This window comes from Chiloscyllium punctatum, unplaced genomic scaffold (genome assembly GCF_047496795.1).
Source record: "Chiloscyllium punctatum isolate Juve2018m unplaced genomic scaffold, sChiPun1.3 scaffold_338, whole genome shotgun sequence".
NCBI lineage: Eukaryota > Metazoa > Chordata > Chondrichthyes > Orectolobiformes > Hemiscylliidae > Chiloscyllium > Chiloscyllium punctatum.
In genome coordinates this window covers 42,989-59,863 of record NW_027310072.1, presented here as the reverse complement: position 1 = coordinate 59,863, position 16,875 = coordinate 42,989, and the positions used below count along the sequence as shown (strand labels likewise).

Sequence of the window (16,875 nt, the reverse complement as noted above, 5' to 3'; positions counted from 1 at the left end):
GTCATCCTGGTTAGCGAATGTGATTACTCTTTTGCTGTCTTCTTTCGGGACGGGGAATAAATACTTGAGGATACTGGTTACCTGCAAAACGACAAAGCAGCTGTCAGCACAGAATCCGAGAATGCTGACAGTGTGGAAACAGGCCCCTCGGCCTGACAAGTCCACACCGACCCTCCGAAGAGCAACCCGCCTAGACTCCTTCCCCCCCCCCCCCCCCCCCCATTACTATACATTTACCCTGGATTAATCCACCCTAACCCACACATCCCTGGGCACTACGGGACAATTTAGCACGGCCAATCCACCCTAACCTGCACATCCCTGGGCACTACGGGGACAATTTAGCACGGGCCAATCCACCCTAACCTGCACATCCCTGGGCACTACGGGGACAATTTAGCACGGGCCAATCCACCCTGACCTGCACATCCCTGGGCACTACGGGACAATTTAGCACGGGCCAATCCACCCTGACCTGCACATCCCTGGGCACTACGGGGACAATTTAGCACGGGCCAATCCACCCTAACCTGCACATCCCTGGGCACTACGGGGACAATTTAGCACGGGCCAATCCACCCTAACTTGTACATCCCTGGGCACTACGGGACAATTTAGCACGGGCCAATCCACCCTGACCTGCACATCCCTGGGCACTACGGGGACAATTTAGCACGGGCCAATCCACCCTAACCTGCACATCCCTGGGCACTACGGGGACAATTTAGCACGGGCCAATCCACCCTAACCTGCACATCCCTGGGCACTATGGGACAATTTAGCACGGGCCAATCCACCCTAACCTGCACATCCCTGGGCACTACGGGGACAATTTAGCACGGCCAATCCACCCTAACCTGTACATCCCTGGGCACTATGGGACAATTTAGCATGGCCAATCCACCCTAACCCGCACATCCCTGGGCACTACAGGGACAATTTAGCATGGCCAATCCACCCTAACCCACACATCCCTGGGCACTACAGGGACAATTTAGCACGGCCAATCCACCCTAACCTGCACATCCCTGGACACTACGGGGACAATTTAGCACGGCCAATCCACCCTAACCTACACATCCCTGGGCACTATGGGACAATTTAGCACGGCCAATCCACCCTAACCCGCACATCCCTGGGCACTACGGGGACAATTTAGCACGGGCCAATCCACCCTAACCTGCACATCCCTGGGCACTATGGGGACAATTTAGCACGGCCAATCCACCCTAACCTACACATCCCTGGGCACTACGGGGACAATTTAGCACGGCCAATCCACCCTAACCTGCACATCGCTGGGCACTACGGGGACAATTTAGCACGGGCCAATCCACCCTAACCTACACATCCCTGGGCACTACGGGGACAATTTAGCACGGGCCAATCCACCCTAACCTGCACATCCCTGGGCACTACGGGGACAATTTAGCACGGGCCAATCCACCCTAACCTGCACATCCCTGGGCACTATGGGACAATTTAGCACGGGCCAATCCACCCTAACCTACACATCCCTGGGCACTACGGGGACAATTTAGCACGGGCCAATCCACCCTAACCTACACATCCCTGGGCACTACGGGGACAATTTAGCACGGCCAATCCACCCTAACCTGCACATCCCTGGGCACTATGGGACAATTTAGCACGGCCAATCCACCCTAACCTGCACATCCCTGGGCACTATGGGACAATTTAGCACGGCCAATCCACCCTGACCTGCACATCCCTGGGCACTACGGGGACAATTTAGCACGGCCAATCCACCCTAACCTGTACATCCCTGGGCACTACGGGGACAATTTAGCACGGCCAATCCACCCTAACCTGCACATCCCTGGGCACTACGGGACAATTTAGCACGGTCAATCCACCCTAACCTGCACATCCCTGGGCACTATGGGACAATTTAGCACGGCCAATCCACCCTAACCTGCACATCCCTGGGCACTACGGGGACAATTTAGCACGGCCAATCCACCCTAACCTGCACATCCCTGGGCACTACGGGGACAATTTAGCACGGCTAATCCACCCTAACCTGGAGCTTTTGTTTTCCCCGAACAGGCACGGAAACCCCCCCCTGCTCCCTTACCCAACCCCCATGCACCCCTGCCCCCTTCCCCCCCCGCCCCCCCCCCCCACCACCCCCAAACACCCCGTCGTACCTACCCTCAGGCCGAGCTTTGAGGTCAGGTTGTGGAAGATGAGATGCGGGTAGGCCTCGGACATGGTGCCAATCTTTGGGATGTCGTGACGCATCACCACGTTGGCGAGGGTGAAGTACGCGGTGGGACCAAAGGGAAGGTGGCACACCACCAGCCCGTCTGGGGGTCAGGACGGAACGGAGGAGGGAGAAAGAAGAGGAAAGTCGAGGTTAGCCAATCTCTTCACCCTCCACCTCAGCCCTTATTGGGCCTTCCGTGTGGCACGGACAGCCCAATAGAGTACATCTACTGACACCCCTGTGTCGACCCTCAAGAGTTGCGTTCTGGAAAAACGTGGCAATTGATTCGCCCAAGAGGTCACCCCCTTCGTAAAGATGCGTGTGGTTCTAATAACGTCATGCTTTGCGAAAGCCTTGATAAGACTCCCTTGACAATAAACGCCAGCCTCTTCATCATAGCGGAGATTAGGCCGAATTGGCTCGTCATTGCCAGTTCCGCGAAAAAGGAGCAAAATATTTGCAAACTTCCAATCTGATGAGTGCGCCCCTTTCTCCAAATCGAGCAGGGTGACTGTAGCTATTCCTCTTACAACCATTGGGTACAGGGCGTTTCAGTGGTTAGCGCTGCTGCCTCACGGGTGAGATTCCGGCCGATCTGGTGACTGACCACGTGGAGTTTGCACGTTCTCCACCCCCACCACGTTGGTGTTCGAATCCCGCGGGGCGCCAGAGATTTTCAGTTTTCACTCTCAATTAATACTGTAAAGTACTTACACGAGGTACCTTGCCAAGAATTCCTTCAGGGCCATTCGGCCCACCATGGTTGAACATGGTGGAGGGTCAATCCACCCTCCCATGAACGGTTAACAGACTCACTCCCCCCAACCTACCCCCGCGTTTAGCACGGCCGATCCACCCTAACCTGCACATCCCTGGGCACTACGGGGACAATTTAGCACGGTCAATCCACCCTAACCTGTACATCCCTGGGCACGACAGGGACAATTTAGCACGGCCAATCCACCCTAACCTGCACATCCCTGGGCACTACGGGGACAATTTAGCACGGGCCAATCCACCCTAACCTGCACATCCCTGGGCACTACGGGGACAATTTAACACGGTCAATCCACCCTAACCTGCACATCCCTGGGCACTACGGGGACAATTTAACACGGTCAATCCACCCTAACCTGCACATCCCTGGGCACTACGGGACAATTTAGCACGGCCAATCCACCCTAACCTGCACATCCCTGGGCACTACGGGGACAATTTAGCACGGCCAATCCACCCTAACCTGTACATCTTTGGTGTGCAAAAGGAAAATGGAGCACCCGGAGGAAACCCACGCAGACTCGGGGAGAATGTGCAAACTCCACACAGACAGTCGGCCGAGGCTGGGATCGAACCCGGGTGCCTGGTGCCGTGAGGCAGTGGTGCCAACCACAGAGCCACCGTGCTCTCTGTAATCCCGCGCCCATCATTTGTGACGGTGGATGTCCAGTGACCCTGGCTAACGCGAGCTGCGCAGTGCCTGACCTGGTACCCCTCTGTGCTCGTGAATGATGATCAGGTCGGTCACCCCTCCAGCCTTGCACGCCCGCACCAGCGCGCCGATGTCATGTTTCCCTCGGTTCATGCGTTGGCCGTTCGGGAAAATCAGCTTGACTTCCTGAAACAAAGACAGAAATGGCCAGAGACACGCCCCGATGCAGGCAGCCTGGTAACGCTGAGCCACCCCCACACCCCCCCCCGCGGCAGTGCCCCGCGCTCTCACCTTGGCGAACTGCTTGAGTTTGGAGCTGGGGTCCCGCGAGGTGGTGACCATGATCTTTGGATCTTCCACGCCAGCCCACTTGTACTCGTCATCAAGCTGGGTGCTCACCCCTGGAGATGGGCGATGGGTTAGTGAGGGAACCGCGGCTCACACAGTGATAAGGACCAACCCCAACTGTGCACCGCACCCCCCCCACCGCGATCCCCCAACCGGGCACCGACCCAACTCCGCCATCCCCCAACCGGGCACCGCCCCCTCACCGCGATCCCCCAACCGGGCACCGCCCCCTCACCGCGATCCCCCAACCGGGCACCGACCCAACCCCGCGATCCCCCAACCGGGCACCGCCCCCTCACCGCGATCCCCCAACCGGGCACCGCAACCCCATCACCGCGATCACCCAACCGGGCACCGACCCAACTCCGCGATCCCCCAACCGGGCACCGACCCAACCACGCGATCCCCCAACCGGGCACCGACCCAACCGCGAACCGCACCCCACTCCGCGATCCCCCAACCGCGATCCTCCAATCGTGCATCACACCCACCACCTCAGTCCCCCAACCGGGCACCGCACTCCCACCGCTATCCCCCAACCACACACTGCAAACCCCCCAACTGAGCAATGCCCCCCACTCCTCAATCCCCCAACCGCGCACCACCCCGCAATCCTCCAACAGGGCACCGCACCCCTCACCGCAATCCCCCAACCGGGCACCGCACCCCACTCCGCAATCCCCCAACCGGGCACCGCACCCCACTCCGCAATCCCCCAACCGGGCACCGCGGCCCCATCACCGCAATCCCTCAACCGGGCACCGCGGCCACATCACCGCAATCCCCCAACCGGGCACCGCCCCCCACTCCGCAATCCCCCAACCGGGCACCGCGGCCCCATCACCGCGATCCCCCAACCGGGCACCGACCCAACTCCGCGATCCCCCAACCGGGCACCGACCCAACCACGCGATCCCCCAACCGGGCACCGACCCAACCGCGAACCGCACCCCACTCCGCGATCCCCCAACCGCGATCCTCCAATCGTGCATCACACCCACCACCTCAGTCCCCCAACCGGGCACCGCACTCCCACCGCTATCCCCCAACCGCACACTGCAAACCCCCCAACTGAGCAATGCCCCCCACTCCTCAATCCCCCAACCGCGCACCACCCCGCAATCCTCCAACAGGGCACCGCACCCCACTCTGCAATCCCCCAACAGGGCACCGCCCCCCCTCACCGCAAACCCCCAACCGCGCACCGCACCCCACTCCGCAAACCCCCAACCGCGCACCGCACCCCACTCTGCAATCCCCCAACCAGGCACTGCACCCCTCACCAGGCATCGCCCCCCTCACCGCAATCCCCCAACCGGGCACCACCCTCCACCCCGCAATCCCCCCCACCCCGCGCACCGCACCCCACTCCGCAATCCCCCAACCGGGCACCGCACCCCACTCCGCAATCCCCCAACCGGGCACCGCACCCCACTCCGCAATCCCCCAACCGGGCACCGACCCCTCACCGCAATCCCCCAACCGGGCACCGCCCCCCTCACCGCAATCCCCCAACCAGGCACCGCACCCCACTCCGCAATCCCCCAAACGGGCACCGCAACCCACTCCGCAATCCACCAACCGGGCACCGCACCCCTCACCGCAATCCCCCAACCGGGCACCGCACCCCACTCCGCAATCCCCCAACCGGGCACCGCACCCCTCACCGCAATCCCCCAACCGGGCACCGCAACCCACTCCGCAATCCACCAACCGGGCACCGCACCCCTCACCGCAATCCCCCAACCGGGCACCGCACCCCACTCGGCAATCCCCCAACCGGGCACCGCCCCCCTCACCGCAATCCCCCAACCGGGCACCGCACCCCACTCGGCAATCCCCCAACCGGGCACCGCCCCCCTCACCGCAATCCCCCAACCGGGCACCGCACCCCACTCCGCAATCTCCCAACCGGGCACCGCACCCCTCACCGCAATCCCCCAACCGGGCACCGCAACCCACTCCGCAATCCACCAACCGGGCACCGCCCCCCACTCCGCAATCCCCCAACCGGGCACCGCGGCCCCATCACCGCAATCCCTCAACCGGGCACCGCAACCCACTCCGCAATCCCCCAACCGGGCACCGCCCCCCACTCCGCAATCCCCCAACCGGGCACCGCACCCCTCACCGCGATCCCCCAATCGCACACCGCACCCCACTCCGCAATCCCCCAACCGCGCACCGCCCTCCACCCCGCAATCCCCCAACCGGGCACCGCACCCCTCACCGCGATCCCCCAACCGCGCACCGCCCTCCACCCCGCAATCCCCCAACCATGCACCGCACCCCTCTCCGCGATCCCCCAATCGCGCACCGCACCCCACTCCGCAATCCCCCAACCGGGCACCGCACCCCACTCCGCAATCCCCCAACCGGGCACCGCACCCCACTCCGCAATCCCCCAACCGGGCACCGCGGCCCCACTCCGCAATCCCCCAACCGGGCACCGCACCCCACTCCGCAATCCCCCAACCGGGCACCGCGGCCCCATCACCGCAATCCCTCAACCGGGCACCGCGGCCACATCACCGCAATCCCCCAACCGGGCACCGCACCCCACTCCGCAATCCCCCAACCGGGCACCGCGGCCCCATCACCGCGATCCCCCAACCGGGCACCGACCCAACTCCGCGATCCCCCAACCGGGCACCGACCCAACCACGCGATCCCCCAACCGGGCACCGACCCAACCGCGAACCGCACCCCACTCCGCGATCCCCCAACCGCGATCCTCCAATCGTGCATCACACCCACCACCTCAGTCCCCCAACCGGGCACCGCACTCCCACCGCTATCCCCCAACCGCACACTGCAAACCCCCCAACTGAGCAATGCCCCCCACTCCTCAATCCCCCAACCGCGCACCACCCCGCAATCCTCCAACAGGGCACCGCACCCCACTCTGCAATCCCCCAACAGGGCACCGCCCCCCCTCACCGCAAACCCCCAACCGCGCACCGCACCCCACTCCGCAAACCCCCAACCGCGCACCGCACCCCACTCTGCAATCCCCCAACCAGGCACTGCACCCCTCACCAGGCATCGCCCCCCTCACCGCAATCCCCCAACCGGGCACCACCCTCCACCCCGCAATCCCCCCCACCCCGCGCACCGCACCCCACTCCGCAATCCCCCAACCGGGCACCGCACCCCACTCCGCAATCCCCCAACCGGGCACCGCACCCCACTCCGCAATCCCCCAACCGGGCACCGACCCCTCACCGCAATCCCCCAACCGGGCACCGCCCCCCTCACCGCAATCCCCCAACCAGGCACCGCACCCCACTCCGCAATCCCCCAAACGGGCACCGCAACCCACTCCGCAATCCACCAACCGGGCACCGCACCCCTCACCGCAATCCCCCAACCGGGCACCGCACCCCACTCCGCAATCCCCCAACCGGGCACCGCACCCCTCACCGCAATCCCCCAACCGGGCACCGCAACCCACTCCGCAATCCACCAACCGGGCACCGCACCCCTCACCGCAATCCCCCAACCGGGCACCGCACCCCACTCGGCAATCCCCCAACCGGGCACCGCCCCCCTCACCGCAATCCCCCAACCGGGCACCGCACCCCACTCGGCAATCCCCCAACCGGGCACCGCCCCCCTCACCGCAATCCCCCAACCGGGCACCGCACCCCACTCCGCAATCTCCCAACCGGGCACCGCACCCCTCACCGCAATCCCCCAACCGGGCACCGCAACCCACTCCGCAATCCACCAACCGGGCACCGCCCCCCACTCCGCAATCCCCCAACCGGGCACCGCACCCCTCACCGCGATCCCCCAATCGCACACCGCACCCCACTCCGCAATCCCCCAACCGCGCACCGCCCTCCACCCCGCAATCCCCCAACCGGGCACCGCACCCCTCACCGCGATCCCCCAACCGCGCACCGCCCTCCACCCCGCAATCCCCCAACCGGGCACCGCACCCCACTCCGCAATCCCCCAACCGGGCACCGCACCCCACTCCGCAATCCCCCAACCGGGCACCGCACCCCACTCCGCAATCCCCCAACCGGGCACCGCACCCCACTCCGCAATCCACCAACCGGGCACCGCGGCCCCACTCCGCAATCCCCCAACCGGGCACCGCACCCCTCACCGCAATCCCCCAACCGGGCACCGCGGCCCCACTCCGCAATCCCCCAACCGGGCACCGCACCCCACTCCGCAATCCCCCAACCGGGCACCGCGGCCACATCACCGCAATCCCCCAACCGGGCACCGCACCCCACTCCGCAATCCCCCAACCGGGCACCGCGGCCCCATCACCGCAATCCCCCAACCGGGCACCGCCCCCCACTCCGCAATCCCCCAACCGGGCACCGCACCCCACTCCCCAATCCCCCAACCGGGCACCGCACCCCACTCCCCAATCCCCCAACCGGGCACCGCACCCCACTCCGTAATCCCCCAAACAGCCACCGCCCCCCTCACCGCAATCCCCCAACCGGGCACCGCACCCCACTCCCCAATCCCCCAACTGGGCACCGCCCCCCTCACCGCGATCCCCCAATCGCGCACCGCACCCCACTCCCCAATCCCCCAACCGGGCACCGCGGCCCCATCACCACAATCCCCCAACCGGGCACCACCCCCCTCACCGCGATCCCCCAATCGCGCACCGCAACCCACTCCGCAATCCCCCAACCAGGCACCGCACCCCACTCGGCAATCCCCCAACCGGGCACCGCACCCCACTCCCCAATCCCCCAACCGCGCACCACACCCCACTCCGCAATCCCCCAACCGGGCACCGCACCCCTCACCGCAATCCCCCAACCGGGCACCGCACCCCTCACCGCAATCCCCCAACCGGGCACCGCACCCCTCACCGCAATCCCCCAACCGGGCACCGCACCCCACTCCCCGATCCCCCAACCGGGCACCGCACCCCACTCCGCAATCCCCCAACCGGGCACCGCACCCCTCACCGCAATCCCCCAACCGGGCACCGCACCCCTCACCGCAATCCCCCAACCGGGCACCGCACCCCTCACCGCAATCCCCCAACCGGGCACCGCACCCCACTCCCCGATCCCCCAACCGGGCACCGCACCCCACTCCGCAATCCCCCAACCACTTACTGCCCCTCTCACCGCAATCCTCCAACCACGCACTGCTTTTATCCGCTCCTCGTGCCCACCCTCTGCCCCACACTACACCCCCCCCCCCCCCAACCCAGCTCAACCAGCGAGTGCGGCACCTCCCTCAATCCCCCCCCCCCCCACACCCCCCCCCCCCCCGGGCACCTCCCGAGGTGGAGGTGAGTTGAGCCTTGCCCCCGCTCACCTTCGCCCCCCTCGTCGTCGTACTCCAGGACCTTCTGCAGCTCCAGCGCTTCGCGTCGCAGCTCCGTGGGGATCAGGTGGTTCTCTGTGGGGGTTCAGGAAGGGAGGGAGCCATTAACCTGAGTGCCCAGGTAACCCTGACAACCGCGGGCCCCTACCCCCCCCTCTCCCACCGCACGGGGAGGGGACGAGAATGGACCTAGTAACAGAGAAGTGCAAGCAGACACGTGGCTTCAAAACCTTCGGGGGTTCTGGGGGCGTTAAAAAAAATTCGGTCAATTGCCGTTAAATCCCATCTGGTTGGGCAACCACCCACAGGAAAGGAGGTCAGCTCTCTTTACCCCACATCTGGCCAACCTATCAACTTCAAGGATGAGTAGGAAGGTGGAAGAATCGGGGCTGTCTTCTCTGTGTCTGTATATGTGTGTCTATCTGTGTTTCTATCTCTCTCTCTGTGTCTGTATATGTGTGTCTATCTGTGTTTCTATCTCTCTCTCTGTGTCTGTATATGTGTGTCTATCTGTGTTTCTGTCTCTCTGTGTCTGTATATGTGTGTCTATCTGTGTTTCTGTCTCTCTGTGTCTGTATATGTGTGTCTATCTGTGTTTCTGTCTCTCTCTCTGTCTGTATATGTGTGTCTATCTGTGTTTCTGTCTCTCTCTGTGTCTGTATATGTGTGTCTATCTGTGTTTCTGTCTCTCTCTCGGTGTCTGTATATGTGTGTCTATCTGTGTTTCTCTCTCTCTCTGTGTCTGTATATGTGTGTCTATCTGTGTTTCTGTCTCTCTCTCTGTGTCTGTATATGTGTGTCTATCTGCGTTTCTGTCTCTCTCTGTGTCTGTATATGTGTGTCTATCTGTGTTTCTGTCTCTCTCTCTGTGTCTGCATATGTGTGTCTATCTGTGTTTCTGTCTCTCTCTCTGTGTCTGTATATGTGTGTCTATCTGTGTATCTGTCTCTCTCTCTGTGTCTGTATATGTGTGTCTATCTGTGTTTCTGTCTCTCTCTCTGTGTCTGTATATGTGTGTCTATCTGTGTTTCTCTCTCTCTGTGTCTGTATATGTGTGACTATCTGTGTTTCTGTCTCTCTGTGTCTGTATATGTGTGTCTATCTGTGTTTCTGTCTCTCTCTGTGTCTGTATATGTGTGTCTATCTGTGTATCTGTCTCTCTCTCTGTGTCTGTATATGTGTGTCTATCTGTGTTTCTGTCTCTCTCAGTTTCTGTATATGTGTGTCTATCTGTGTATCTGTCTCTCTCTCTGTGTCTGTATATGTGTGTCTATCTGTGTTTCTGTCTCTCTCAGTTTCTGTATATGTGTGTCTATCTGTGTATCTGTCTCTCTCTCTGTGTCTGTATATGTGTGTCTATCTGTGTTTCTGTCTCTCTCTCTCTGTCTGTATATGTGTGTCTATCTGTGTTTCTGTCTCTCTCTCTGTGTCTGTATATGTGTGTCTATCTGTGTATCTGTCTCTCTCTCTGTGTCTGTATATGTGTGTCTATCTGTGTTTCTGTCTCTCTCTGTCTGTATATGTGTGTCTATCTGTGTTTCTATCTCTCTCTCTGTGTCTGTATATGTGTGTCTATCTGTGTTTCTATCTCTCTCTCTGTGTCTGTATATGTGTGTCTATCTGTGTTTCTGTCTCTCTCTCTGTGTCTGTATATGTGTGTCTATCTGCGTTTCTGTCTCTCTCTCTCTGTGTCTGTATATGTGTGTCTATCTGTGTTTCTGTCTCTCTCTCTGTGTCTGTATATGTGTGTCTATCTGTGTATCTGTCTCTCTCTCTCTGTCTGTATATGTGTGTCTATCTGTGTTTCTGTCTCTCTCTCTGTGTCTGTATATGTGTGTCTATCTGTGTATCTGTCTCTCTCTCTCTGTCTGTATATGTGTGTCTATCTGTGTTTCTGTCTCTCTCTGTGTCTGTATATGTGTGTCTATCAGTGTATCTGTCTCTCTCTCTCTGTCTGTATATGTGTGTCTATCTGTGTTTCTGTCTCTCTCTCTGTGTCTGTATATGTGTGTCTATCTGTGTTTCTGTCTCTCTCTCTCTCTGTGTCTGTATATGTGTGTCTATCTGTGTTTCTGTCTCTCTCTCTCTGTCTGTATATGTGTGTCTATCTGTGTTTCTGTCTCTCTCTCTGTGTCTGTATATGTGTGTCTATCTGTGTTTCTGTCTCTCTCTCTGTGTCTGTATATGTGTGTCTATCTGTGTTTCTGTCTCTCTCAGTTTCTGTATATGTGTCGATGAAATTACGAGATGCACAGATAGGGCTGACGTTGCTTCATTCCCTTCCCTCCCCACCCCCAGAGTTGAAACTAGGGGGTAGACATTTAAAGGTGAGGGACGGGAAGGATCAAAACAAGTTTTTTTTAAAAAAACGGAGGTGGGGGAAGAAACGAGTCTGGAACTCACGGCCGAGAGAGATGGAGGATAGACAAAAGATATAGAAGGGGCCCAAGGGGCTTCTTTTTCACGAAGAGGGTGGTGATACATCGTGGTTTATAAAATCATGGGGGGGGTGGCATGGATAGGATAAATAGACAAAGTCTTTTCCCCCTGGGGTGAGGGAGCCCAGAACAAGAGGGCATAGGGTTAGGGTGAGAGGGCAAAGATATAAAAGAGACCTAAGGGGGCAAAGTTTTCACACAGAGGGCGGTACGTGTGTGGAAGTGGTGGAGGCTGGTATAATTACAGCATTTAAAAGGCATCTGGATGGGGGACATAGGCCTTGTCTATTTACCCTATCCATGCCCCCCCCCCCTCATGATTTTATAACCCTCTAGTTCTGGGCTCCCCCCACCCCAGGGGGAAAAGACCTTGTCTATTTACCCTATCCATGCCCCCCCCCCCCTCATGATTTTATAACCCTCTAGTTCTGGACTCCCCCACCCCAGGGGGAAAAGACCTTGTCTATTTACCCTATCCATGCACCCCCCCCCCCATGATTTTATAACCCTCTAGTTCTGGACTCCCCCCACCCCAGGGGGAAAAGACCTTGTCTATTTACCCTATCCATGTCCCCTCCATGATTTTATAACCCTCTAGTTCTGGACTCCCCCCACCCCAGGGGGAAAAGACCTTGTCTATTTATCCTATCCATGCCCCCCCTCATAATTTTATAAACCTCTATAAGGTCACCCCTCAGCCTCCGACGCTCCAGGGAGAACAGCCCCAGCCTGTTCAGCCTCTCCCTGGAGCTCCAACCCTCACAAACCTGGTAACACCCTTGTCAATCTTTTCTGAACCCTTTCAAGTTTTTAACAGGCTTCCCCTCTCCCGTTGGTATTTTGGTTCCTGTGACCATCCCCCTCTACCCCCCCCCCAGTCCACTCCTCCACCATCCCTAAAACATCCGCACTCCCTCCCACACCAGCTTCTGAAGCCACCACAGAAAGTGCATCACACTTGTCCGTGCCCCTTCGCACGGTTTAAGGCCCCAGGGCCCGTGCTGAATCAGCTTGGGACTTGCTGCTCTCTGCTTCACACCAGCCGAGGTTGAACGCAGACTGGGCCCGACTGCTTTGAGGGACACCTCATCTCAGTCTGCAAGAAGGACCCGACCTCCCGGTTGCCCGCCATTTAGAGACAGAGAAAGGCCCTTTGGCCCATCGACTCTGCGCCATTCGCAAACCAGCACTCACAACCTCCGTGCTCCAGCCTCCGTGGGGGGGCGACACGGTGGCTCAGTGGTTAGCGCCGCTACCTCACAGCGCCAGGGACCCGGCTCGATTCCCGCCTCGGGTGACTGAGCGGAGTTTGCACGTTCCCCTCGCCCCGTGTCTGCGTGGGTTTCCTCCGGGTGCTCCGGTTTCCTCCCACAGTCCAAAGACAGCAAGGCATTTGAGAAGGTTCTCCATGGTAGGCTCATTCAGGTCAGGAGTTATGGGATACAGGGGAACATAGCTGCCTGGATACAGAATTGGCTGGTCGACAGAAGACAGCGAGTGGTAGTAGAAGGAAAATATTCTCTCTGGAAGTCAGTGGTGAGTGGTGTTCCACAGGGCTCTGTCCTTGGGCCTCTACTGTTTGTAATTTTTATTTATGACTTGGATGAGGGGATTGAAGGATGGGTCAGCAGGTTTGCAGATGACACAAAGGTTGGAGGTGTCATTGACAGTGTAGAGGGCTGTTGTAGGCTGCAGCGGGACATTGACAGGATGCAGAGATGGGCTGAGAGGTGGCAGATGGAGTTCAACCTGGATAAATGTGAGGTGATGCATTTTGGAAGGTCGAGTTTGAAAGCTGAGTACTGGATTAAGGATAGGATTCTTGGCAGTGTGGAGGAACAGAGGGATCTTGGTGTGCAGGTACATAGATCCCTTAAAATGGCCACCCAAGTGGGCAGGGTTGTTAAGAAAGCATATGGTGTTTTGGCTTTCATTAACAGAGGGATTGAGTTTAAGAGTCGTGAGATCTTATTGCAGCTCTATAAAACTTTGGTTAGGCCGCACTTAGAATACTGGGTCCAGTTCTGGTCGCCCTATTATAGGAGAGATGTGGATGCTTTGGAAAGGGTTCAGAGGAGGTTTACCAGGATGCTGCCAGGACTGGAGGGCTTATCATATAAGGAGAGGTTGACTGAGCTCGGACTTTTTTCATTGGAGAAAAGGAGGAGGAGAGGGGACCTAATTGAGGTATACAAGATAATGAAAGGCATAGATAGAGTTGATAGCCAGAGACTTATTCCCAGGGCAGAAATTGTTAACACGAGGGGTCATAGTTTTAAGCTGTTTGGTGGAAAGTATAGAGGGGATGTCAGAGGCGGGTTCTTGAAGCTGAGAGTTGTGAGAGTGTGGAATGCGATGCCAGCAGCAGTTGTGGAAGCGAGGTCATTGGGGACATTTAAGAGACTGCTGGACATGCAAATGGTGACAGAAATTTGAGGGTTCGTACATTAGGTTTATCTTACATGAGGATCAGTGGTCGGCACAACATCGTGGGCTGAAGGGACTGTTCTGTTCTGTGGTTCTATGTGCAGGTTAGGGTGGATTGACCGTGCTAAATTGTCCCTGTAGTGCACAGGGATGTGTAGGTTAGGGTGGATTGGCCGTGCTAAATTGTCCCTGTAGTGCCCAGGGATGTGCAGGTTAGGGTGGATTGGCCGTGCTAAATTGTCCCCGTAGTGCCCAGGGATGTGCAGGTTAGGGTGGATTGGTCGTGCTAAATTGTTCCCCGTAGTGCCCAGGGATGTGCAAGTTAGGGTGGATTGACCGTGCTAAATTGTCTCCATAGTGCACAGGGATGTGCAAGTTAGGGTGGATTGGCCGTGCTAAATTATCCCCGTAGTACCCAGGGATGTGCAGGTTAGGGTGGATTGGCCGTGCTAAATTGTCCTACGTAGTGCCCAGGGATGTGCAGGTTAGGGTGGATTGGCCGTGCTAAATTGTCCCGTAGTGCCCAGGGATGTGCAGGTTAGGGTGGATTGGCCATGCTAAATTGTCCCGTAGTGCCCAGGGATGTGCGGGTTAGGGTGGATTGGCCGTGCTAAATTGTCCCCGTAGTGCCCAGGGATGTGCAGGTTAGGGTGGATTGGCCATGCTAAATTGTCCCCTAGTGCCCAGGGATGTGGGGGTTAGGGTGGATTGGCCGTGCTAAATTGTCCCGTAGTGCCCAGGGATGTGCAGGTTAGGGTGGATTGGTCCGTGCTAAATTGTCCCACGTAGTGCCCAGGGATGTGTACATTAATCACAGGGTAAACCTAGGATGATGCAGAAAGGGAACGGGTCTGAGTGGGTTACTCTTCGTAGGGTCGGTGTGGACCCGTTGGACTTAAGGGCCTGTTTCCACACTGTCGCGATTCGAATTCTGCCCTATTGCCCCCCCTGACTGACCCTGAACTGAACAGGGTCATTTCAGAGGGCAGTTAGGAGTCAATCACTTGTCCATTAGAGCACGAGAGACAGAGGACGAGTGAGCGCAGTTGTGATCTCAGGCAGCTATGCGGAGTTCTCCAAGCCCCACTTTCTGGAATGCAAGCTTTTCATTATAGATTAGATTAGATTACTTACAGTGTGGAAACAGGCCCTTCGGCCCAACAAGTCCACACTGCCCCGCCGAAGCGCAACCCACCCACACCCCTACATCTACCCCTTACTACGGGCAATTTAGCACGGCCAATCCACCCTAACCTGCACATCTTTGAGACTGTGGGAGGAAACCGGAGCACCCGGAGGAAACCCACGCAGACACGGGGAGAATGTCCAAACCCCACGCAGACAACCCACCCGAGGATGGGTTCGAACCTGGGGCCCGGGCGCGGTGCTAACCCCTGAGCTATCCAGTTGCAGCCCTGGAGTTTGATTAGAAACCATTTCAAACACTAGAACCCGAGCAAAGCTCCCCCACCCTCGGAGCCCTGGAGCCAGAGACCTGCACGTGATGGTATCTCACCTTCGAGCGCATATTTCAGCTTCTGTTTCTTCTCCTCGATGCTGCGCAGCTTGTCCTCCTGCGCCTTGCGGTAGAGATATTCCCTCCGCATCCTAGCCTCACGACGCAGCTAGACAGGGCCAACGGAAGATCAGTTCAATGAGAGCACGCAGGGCAGCCGCACACAACCTCAGCGAGCAACGGAACCAGACGCAAAAGGGCTGGCCACAAGCAGAAGACCAACAATGAAGGCCGATAAACAGACACGCGGTCGGGTGGGGAGACGGAGAAGTGACCGCACAGCAGTGGGTGTTCTCTGGCTGCGACGATCACAATTTAAAGCCCCAGATCAGGACTGGGGGGTGCAGGCATCTGCGCCAGGGAAGGGCTGTGGCTAGCAACAGCCTCTGAGGAGCGAGGCTAATCATTCCCTCGACGGTAATAAACTCTCAGCAGCATCCTTCACTGGCTGCACGCCTCACACCCTTTGCATTGCACTCCTTTCACCTTCCTCAATACCCTCGTGATCTTGCCCCCTCCACCTCACGTACAGTTTCACCACCCACACCACATTCTCTCCACCCCCCCCTTCCTCCCTCCTACTCACCACACACACTCCCCACCAATATCTTCCTCCTTCCCTCCCCCACCCACTTAACCCCTCCCCCCCCTTATCCACTCACCCACCTCCCTCCACCCTCTCACTCCCACCCACCACTCATTCCCTCCTTTGCCCTCACCTCATTCCCTCACTCACTCATTCCTTCCCTCCCTCCCCTCATTCCCACCCCTGCCCACATTCTTTCCCTCCCTCCCCCATTCCCTCCCTCCCCTCATTCCCACTCCTCCTCTCATTCCCATCCCCACCCCTCATTCCCACTCCCATGCCCCCCTCATTCCCTCACCCCCCTCATTCCTTCCTCTCCCTGACCCCCCTCATTCCCTCCCCTCCCCTCCCTCACCCCCTCATTCCTTCCTCTCCCTCACCCCCCTCATTCCCTCCCCTCCCTCACCCCTCATTCCCTCCCCTCCCTCACCCCTCATTCCCTCCCCTCCCTCACCCCCTCATTCCCTCCCCCCCCTCACCCCTCATTCCCTCCCCCCCCTCACCCCTCATTCCCTCCCCTCCCTCATTCCCTCCCCTCCCCTCCCTCACCCCCTCATTCCCTCCCCTCCCTCATTCCCTCCCCTC

The 16,875-nt window shown here is 58.8% G+C and overlaps 1 protein-coding gene across 1 annotated transcript in view; it reads right to left on the bottom strand.

Moving 5' to 3' along the window:
- Nucleotides 1-16,875, bottom strand: part of imp4 (IMP U3 small nucleolar ribonucleoprotein 4) — a gene marked incomplete at its 3' end in the record, with an annotated part of 18,724 nt that continues 1,849 nt past the window's right edge. Inside the window, exons 2-7 of the mRNA XM_072567494.1 lie at nt 15,705-15,813; nt 9,315-9,398; nt 3,951-4,060; nt 3,713-3,845; nt 2,176-2,330; nt 1-81 (exon numbers count right to left, since the gene is read on the bottom strand). Coding sequence (XP_072423595.1) covers nt 1-81; nt 2,176-2,330; nt 3,713-3,845; nt 3,951-4,060; nt 9,315-9,398; nt 15,705-15,813 — 672 coding nt within the window. The remainder of the gene's footprint in view (nt 82-2,175; nt 2,331-3,712; nt 3,846-3,950; nt 4,061-9,314; nt 9,399-15,704; nt 15,814-16,875) is intronic.